This window comes from Apium graveolens, chromosome 5 (genome assembly GCF_009905375.1).
Source record: "Apium graveolens cultivar Ventura chromosome 5, ASM990537v1, whole genome shotgun sequence".
NCBI classification, from domain to species: domain Eukaryota; kingdom Viridiplantae; phylum Streptophyta; class Magnoliopsida; order Apiales; family Apiaceae; genus Apium; species Apium graveolens.
Genome location: NC_133651.1, coordinates 277,931,437 through 277,940,115, shown reverse-complemented (window position 1 = coordinate 277,940,115; position 8,679 = coordinate 277,931,437). Strand labels below are relative to the sequence as shown.

At 39.3% G+C, this 8,679-nt stretch overlaps 1 protein-coding gene across 2 annotated transcripts; it reads right to left on the bottom strand.

Annotated features, from left to right (window-relative positions):
* Positions 1 to 459: 459 nt before the first annotated feature.
* LOC141659068 (uncharacterized) lies at positions 460 to 8,381 on the bottom strand. Of its 2 annotated transcripts, none has more exons than XM_074465796.1 (11): positions 8,027 to 8,381; positions 7,359 to 7,418; positions 7,168 to 7,244; positions 5,536 to 6,390; positions 5,339 to 5,432; positions 5,089 to 5,226; positions 4,205 to 5,011; positions 1,889 to 4,105; positions 1,734 to 1,806; positions 1,321 to 1,475; positions 460 to 1,020 (listed from the first exon to the last, which is right to left on the bottom strand). In XM_074465796.1, exons 1-11 carry the CDS (start codon positions 8,100 to 8,102, stop codon positions 695 to 697), a joined length of 4,878 nt encoding a protein of 1,625 aa, XP_074321897.1. In that variant the 5' UTR covers positions 8,103 to 8,381; the 3' UTR covers positions 460 to 694. The 2 variants fall into 2 exon arrangements, with proteins under 2 accessions (XP_074321897.1, XP_074321898.1); XM_074465797.1 differs by having other exon boundaries at positions 7,168 to 7,241.
* Positions 8,382 to 8,679: the final 298 nt, after the last annotated feature.

Below are 8,679 nucleotides of genomic sequence, written 5' to 3'. Positions count from 1 at the left end.
GACGAACTTTCTATTTCAAATATTAAGAACATAAGGGGCAGAAGGGGTAATAATTGGTATAGTCTAGCATTAGACGCAAAATGACTTGATCAGACGCCGATAGATTTGTTCTTATCCAAACAGGCTATAAATCAGTGTCATCTCTATTCATACTTCTGCAGGCGTAAACCATCATACTGTAACCCAACCATCATACTGTAACCAGAAAGCATACACAAAAAGCACAGTTGAGCTATTATAGTCCACTGCTGCTTTCCATCTACATTAGTTCTAGCACTTCGTTTTGTTCTCCAACTGTGCAACCCCGTGAGTTGAGGAGTTTACTCGTCTGCGTTTCAAACTTTGGATATAATTCTTCCCCACTAGCTCATTCATCATCCATATCTTCTGAGTGCAACTCCACAGTACTCTTCTCTCCAGCCCTCTCACAAAATTAACTACATTAAATTCAATAAAATATTCTTTTTTTGTGAAAACATGATCTATGATTAAAAATTAAAAGCAACTTGCCGTCCCCTATACATTACTATTTCTCAACTCTATCTATTGTTTCATATTGATCCCTGAAAATCTAATAACCTGCAGTCTAAAAACTATAACACTGAAATCTCAAATCTAGTACTTCTGTACATCTTATAGATGGGAGCTGTACATCTTACAGATGGGGGGGCTGACAAAAGGTAAAAAACAGAAGTCACAAATCATCTGCATGTTGTATCTCCCCCATCATAATGCGGTTGCTTGTAACCTTGAAACCGAGAAGAGCAGGATCAATTTGCCTCCCTTTTTTCCCTTTCTTCTTGCCACTACGCCCCCCTTCAGATGATTCTGTAGCAGCAGCATGACTTTCCGGTTGTGGTGGCTTTTTGGCATTGCTTTTAAGCATGTCACTGAATGATGTCGTCTCTGATACATCTGCATCACCACAAGATGAGGTTCTCCTGTAGCGCACATCTTTTTTCAAAGACAGGATCTCAACATTCTGGTTAGGTGGATTCACCCTTGCCTCACGTCTTCCTCCTGCAGGATTGATGTCAAATAATATCATTAAATCAAATCTTGCTCATAAACACCCTAATCAGCCACTCCAAAAAATAAACCTTTTATCCTTTAATCTCCACTTTGTCTTTAGCCGAAGTGAAATAATCCTAACTTCTAGTCATGCCTTGTTTTGGATAAATAAAAGCGTTCATAATCATAATGTCTTTGTATTTTGAGCCACCCTTGGTGTTGTGACAAAATAACTCATTTTCACTGAATGACCCAGTTATCAATTACCATACAAGTGCAATGGTCAGAAACCATGGTATTATAACATACCTTCAGACGGCGGCATGCTACTTAACAGATTCTTCCCCCTAGTAATAGCATCAGAAGCCAAGTCAGATAAACCCTCTTGAGTTGAAGAAGCCCTTGAAACAGGTGGTCGTTGCGACAATACATTTTCCTGTCTTTTAGAGGGTACAGCTGCCATCCTATAGGGAAATTTTTTAACGCATTAATATAGGCAAAGAGGCAAAGAGAAAAAGCATTGATATAGGTCAGCATCTATAAATACACCTGATTTAAAATACCCATAAATAGATGTTATTTATAAGCATTCAGGGCGATAAGTGTATTCATTTACATGTTTTGCCCCGATGTTATTGCTCACCGTAATCGCGCAATGATCAGAATGTAAATGATAGCTTACATACTAGATAGCCGGTTAAATTTGGATTTAAATATCCTACCTATCTTTAGCACCATCTTCTCCAACAGAGCAGCTTTTCTGGATTCTATTATCATATATGCCAGCAACCGCACCTGTAACAGGGTTGAGCAAACTATTATAAACTTGAACAACAATGAAACCCACCAAGTACAGATCAACAGGGATTGCAAGTACCAATTTGTGAAGTATGCCTACTCATGACATTATTTGACATGTCGCCGCGATTAATAACAGCCAACCCTTCATGCTGAACAATTTCATCACTGGAATCGAGTAAAGATACTTTCATTGCACCACCTTCACTCCTGGAACCATGCATTTTTCGCTCCAAGTCTAAGAAATCAGTAGATGATTTGCCAGTCATGTTGGCATTTGGGTAGATTGCCTGAGAGTTCTCATTCATACCAGAAAAGTTTGGTGCTCTATCATTTAATGCACCAGAATTAGATCTAAGCAAGAACCTTTCACTAGTTTCCAGGCCAGCAGCCTGCTCTTCTATTACTTTATCATGCAGTGGCCCCCCTAAATTAGAACCATAAGAACCCAAGGCAAATGATTGATTCATATCTGGTTCTCGATCCGGCAGAATATTAAATGTATGATTTGAGGGACTTGTCCCTGTGTAAATACTGGAAGATGGTGGCCTTTTATCATAGGATACCCCAGTCACCTCTAATGGCTCAGTAGGCTGGTGACCTGGTTTCTGCTGAAGCAGTTCCATAAGCAACCTCTTTGATGTATCGTCACTGCTTCCGGCCGACATCCATAAACTTGGATCTTCAGAAGCCCTTCCAGCTTCAGATTGCCTTTTATGCCTTTCATTAATCTGTAATTGCTGAATCCTAGATTCCATCCAATCATTAGGTAGTTGACCATTGTTCTCCGACCACTGTCCCTCAACTGCATCCAAAGGAGAGGGGTGAAACATATTTGCAACTGAAGGATGGTTAGATTGGTGGGAGTAGACACCAGAGAACCCAGGAACTTGACCAGCCGGCTGCATTCGTGCACCTGGTTCCTGCATATCTAAACCTTGACCACGAGCCATCGAATTCATCATATCCAGGCTCATACCAGGACCACCACCAGGCAAAGACATCGACCTCTCAAATTGCATTAGACCTGGATTATAAAGACCTCGCTGTATTCGATCTTGTAGTGAAAGGTTCCTTTCAAGGTGGCTCATATGCTCCTCAGGAGATGGTCTTTGTTGCTGTTGGTAAAATTCTAATTGGCCAATTCCTGCATTTCCAGAACGGTGAGCACCAGCGGCAGAATTTCCAAGAAACTGGATTGACTCGTCAACAGGCCAGGCAGAACCACGCTGTTTCTCCTCCATTTCCAAACGCTGCCTCAAACCCATTGGCAACTGCCGCCCATTCAGCTGCTCTTGAAGGATTTGATGTTCCATAGGCTGCATCTGTCCATGTTTTGAACGTGATAAAAGCTCCATCAGATCACTTTGTTGATGTCCATGATGCATTGTTTGACCGAATTTAGATTGAATAAGATGTTCGATGGATGGATCCACATTACTAGGAAGGTGATGTGGACGTTGTAATTCATTTACCATGTGTTGATTTAACAAAACTTGATCGACAGCATTGATAGACCTTAAAGCATCAAGGCGTGACTGCCCACGAACGGGTTCACCCATTTGATTCTGCAACAACTGTTCAAGGAGATGATGTCGAGCTTGTGTCTGCTGTTGCTCCTCCAGCAGAATTTGCTGCTGTTGTTGCTGCTGCAGCTGGTGATGTTGAAGCTGAAGTTGTCGTTGTTGCTGGAGCTGCAGTGCCAAAAGGTGTTCCAGATCTTGTCCTGTTTGACTCGCCAACTGCTGCTGGTGCATCATGTTCCTATTTAAAACTCGCTCCTGCATCGAATCATTAAGGTGTCCATGAGATAACATATTATGTTGTAGTAGATGATGCTGCTGAAATTGTTGTGGTAGAAGCTTCTCTGATGAATCAAAGCGCTTCGATTCTTGATCAAAACGTGGCAACTGGATATTATCCATGGCATCATGATACATGTTTGCTTCAGAAGGCATAATGCTTCTATAAACCTCAGACCATGTATCAGCACCATGAGTTGAATCTGATGAAGCTAATGAGGCACCCCTTGCACCAATAGAGTTCATGTGCTGATCTTGAATCCCACCACTTAAAGGCACACGTGAAGTATTATCCTTTCTCGAATACGTTCCTTCGAGTTCAGACCACAATAACCCAAAAGGATGCAACTGGTTACTTTCCAAGTTCTGCATGCGAGAGTCTATCATCTCCTTTGCAGAAGGTTCGCCGAACATACCTGCTGAAAGACCACCTGTGCCCCTAGAAGTCCTCCCAGGATTGCTACTACTTCCAGGTCGTCCGGGGAAAACAATTTCTGTGAAAACAAACGGAGAAATAAATAATTAAGATCATATTATACTACAAAGGCTACTTAGCTGACTTGAAACAATAATAGCAACCACACAACAATAACCTTCATCTTGAGCAACATATTCTTGAAAGGTTTGACCCTCAGAATACGGAACTTCCAATAAACCTTCATGCTCAGACATTCTTGACTGCACATTATTCGCTGAAAGAATATTAAACTCAGACAATTGCCATCTTGGATTGTCCATAGAATGTATCATTTCAGGAACAGTAGCAGAAGCTGATGACTTGGCATCTGACATCCCCTCAAATGCTCCAGGGGTTTCAACTTTAGAACTTCTTTCTGCGCTACTGGCATACTCGGTCATACCTTGTAGGTGTGGCATGACCACGCCCAGCTGCCGAAAGGGTGTTTCTTCAGAAGCATCTTCCAAGCGAACAGGCAAGTCTGCACCAAAAAACCCTTGCTCGAACCATGAAATTATATCTACCCCAAGAAAAGGACCCTGGATTTCTCCCTGAGGATCACAATAGTACAAGCTTAACTCCTCCGGTGGGGTAATCCTTTCCAGCTGATATTCATTATTATATGCTCCTGGTCTTTCTTTTGGTGCTTGCTTGTTCCCAGTCCAATACTGCTCTGAGGATTTCACATGTGACGAGCTCAGATCAACAGGAAATATAGTTCCACTACCATGCGAAGCACTAGATTCAATTCCTTCAAAAAGAGGATGATTAGCAAAAGCTAAATCAGAATTTTTGATATGAGAAGCAAATTGATAGGCATCACTAAATTCTTGGGCACGACCACTGTCATTATTGTTTGATGTTTCAGATGTAATTTTATCAAAACCTATCCCTTCGACAGGCATGGGAATCTTTTGATCCCTATCAATGTGAACATCTCCCTCTGCAACAAAGCACGTTTTTTTCAAAGTCATGAATTGAAATTCACAAAATTTTATGGCTCAAAGTTATGGCACTCACCTTTCAGAAAAAATTTAGCATTGTCAGCCTGATTAATGTCATCATCTCGGTATCTTTCAGAGAAATCGACCAGCACCTCTGATATACTCACTGTCAAACTACCCTCTTTACCAGTGGTATCATCCAAGTCTCCTACATCTGCAAAATTTAAATGTAATAAAAACTTGAGTTGGAGAAACACGCACCAAAATAAATGTAATATACGTAGGTATTTAGGAATGTACAGAAACAAAGAATATATTTTACTTACCACCAGGATTCTCACTTGATTTGGCCTTTCTATAAGAATTATATGATGAACCGCTATTGAAAACTTTCCCATTCCATATATCAGCAATGATGGCCTGCAGCAAGTTCATTAGTATCAAGGACAGTAAACGAGTATAGAAATAGACACAATCACAGCAATAAATTAAAAGGAATTTCCACACAATTATTATTGCTTACCTCCTCCTCAACGCTAGGAGCCACAAAAGCTAGTGGATCAACACTAGTTAGCTGTGTTACAGGAGGTACTTCCTCCCAATTGTCTGGTATGGTAGCAAAAGATGGATCATGCTGTTGCCTACGGTATATATCAAGAAGCTTTGCCCTCGGGTAGCAATATGTTTCACGTAAAACGCTTAGTTTCCCAGGTACGCTTCGCTCCTTGTCAAACTCTGCGTCACCAATTGGACCTGAAGATGGAGGTCGAACTACAGTAGACCTCCCACGTCCAACTGCAAACCCAATATTTGAACCCTCAACTCGTCCTCTTTCTGGTCCAAACCCCGGCGCAGCACGATAGGAACCTGGTCCGCTAGAATTTCCTTCCATTCTATGACGTGGCCTCCACTTGTCACGTGCATCTGCATCCCGCTCAGAAACTGCACGATTGTTATTCACATTTACTTGATTGTCACTATGAGCAACTTCCTTATCTTCCTCGGATCTCTTCTCCATTCGAACTTCCTTCTCCTTGTCATCAGGACCCCACCTTGATGACCACTTGCCATCACGCTTAGCCTCATGACTGGCACCACGGTTATTAACATCATGCCATCTATCAGCTGCAGGCACAGTTCTATTATCCAGACTTTCTCGTCCTGGAGCATTTTCTACACGACGATCAGTTTTCCTGCGGTCTCTTCTCCCAAGCAAGCCGGTCTCTCTTTCTTCTTCACGCCAGCGCCGACCACTTTCGGCATCATTAGGTAATTTTCTCCAATCCTTTTTTTCATCAGCTCCCTCTGGACGCCAAGCTTCTTTCTGATTGGCATCAGCAGAATTTCCAAGTGATAAAGTGCTAGGTGCCCGCATTTCCTGTAGTTACATGGAAAGTGGGATCATGATCAATATCTAGTGATGTGATGGGAATGAAGGAAATTAGTTATTTAATAATTATCATTACATAATCGGACTTTGGACTGCAGTTCATAATTTCAAAAAATGGTATATATTACCATTACAAAAAAATTAAAATCAGTATCACAGGAAATGTCAATTCAAAGCTCACAGCAAGCAAAACAGACACACGAGGCTAGAAATCTTTTGCATATTGAAAGAGGATTTAGACTTTAAACCATGCAATTCATTCTTTTCAATCGAACTTAATTAATACTACTTTCCTCACAAGCCTTACATATAATAGAAAATTAAGAAATATAAGGGAGGCGCTGGCTGCAGAATAACGCTGGTAACCGAAGTGAAAAAAGTTAGCAATTTCAAATAGCATACCAGTACTGAAGTTAAAACATATAAACATGTTACTTACGCAGTGGTTGCCTAACACAAATCAAGAAGAAAATGAAATTATAACATCTGACATAAACAAAATGTCCACTAAGAAAGCAACTGGGAAATTCAATGTTAATAAATAGAAAATTCAAGATTGTACAGGCCTATTAGTGGGTATAAATACCATGGTATAAGAGATATAAAAATTGTGCTGCCTGTCACAAATTTTGAATAATAGCATATTCAGGAGGGTGAAAAAGATTAAGATGTTAATCTCGATAAGCATGATCATTCCAATACAAATTTCTTATATTATTCAAAATGAAAAGAAATGTTAGTTTCTCGCACAAAATAGGTACCAACCATCTTGGTGTCGCTTGGTTTTGCATAAAGCCATTGGGGAGACAAGGGAATGCTGCTTTCAGATGCCAACTGATCTGCTAAAATCATATCAAACAATAGCAAAAATCTTGTCAACTATACCGCCAAAATCTATTGCTTCAGCACTTTAAATACAGTACTAGACAATAATAATGGAAAATTGTAGAACTCACCTTTTGATTCATCAAGCATTCCCAACATCTTTTCATTAGCATTCCCTCCAGAAGCTTCCACTGTTATTACATCAATTTTAGAAAGAAAATAAAACAATTCAGCAAGAATTCCGCAAGCATGAAATACGGATAATTTACAAAAAATTATCAGCCAAGTATCACATATCACATAATAATAATAACAAATGAGTGAGAGAGAAAACCTGGAAGCTACGGAATCATAAATCAAGTTCAAATTAAAACATAACTCCCTTGACAGAAATACTACTAGCAGATTCATAGCAAAAAACCGAAAGGATTATAGTACAAGCAACATATCTGACTCGGAGGCATACAATAAAATATTCGTGAATTCTGACACTGGGAGACTATGACCTAATCTGAATTGAATAGATTTGAAAGCAAGAAAGCAAATCACACTCATGAATATACAAATGAATGTAAGCAATTGTTGATATTAAAGTCAAAACAACAAATAAACAATTTTTGCTATCTATAATTGGTAGAGTCGTAATTTGAATATAAATACAAGTAGCTCCGAAAGGTCAAATGCAAGCAGATCAACAAACCGGCAAGTAAAATCGGATAACATAATTAAATCAATTAAAAAACTAAATAATACCGAATCTAATTTAAAAGAAAAAAAATGAGCGTGAGAATGAGAATACCGTGAGGGATCCAAGATTGATCGGGAGATTTGGAGGATAGGAGATCGTCAGGGAGATGAAGCTTCCTTTCAGCCATCGAGCGGTCAAGAATCAATTAGTTGCAAGTAAGATCGAGAAAATAATAAAACGAGAATAGAGACAGCGAGAGAGATAACAAGGGAGAGAGAGAGAGAGAGAGATTAAGCTGGGGGGATGTTAGGGTTTCAAGAAAGAAAAGGGGGAAGAGGAGAGGGGGGGCCTTGACGAAAGAGGGTGAAGACTGAAGAGGAGAAAAGGAGGTGAGGGTTTGTTTGCTTTGAGTTTGTTTGGGTGGACAGAAGCAACAATTTCCAAATTTCTCAAGCCGATTGCACCCCTCTTTTCTTCTTGTATGTCACTATTTATATTGCCCATTTTCTGCGTTTTCATTTATATTCGTTACGGATTCTTTTTAATATTATATAATTTTTAAATTTAATTTGAAGTGCAAATTTCAAACTCTAAAATTTTAATATTTTTGAAATTTTTGAAAATATAAGTTTATAATTATTTCAAATATGCATATGTATAATTTAGTGAAATTTTAGTTTTTAAAAAAATATCATTGATTGAAAGATTTAGTTTTGTTAAAATTCATAGGTGTGTTTACAAAAGATAATTATGTTTTAATTAAA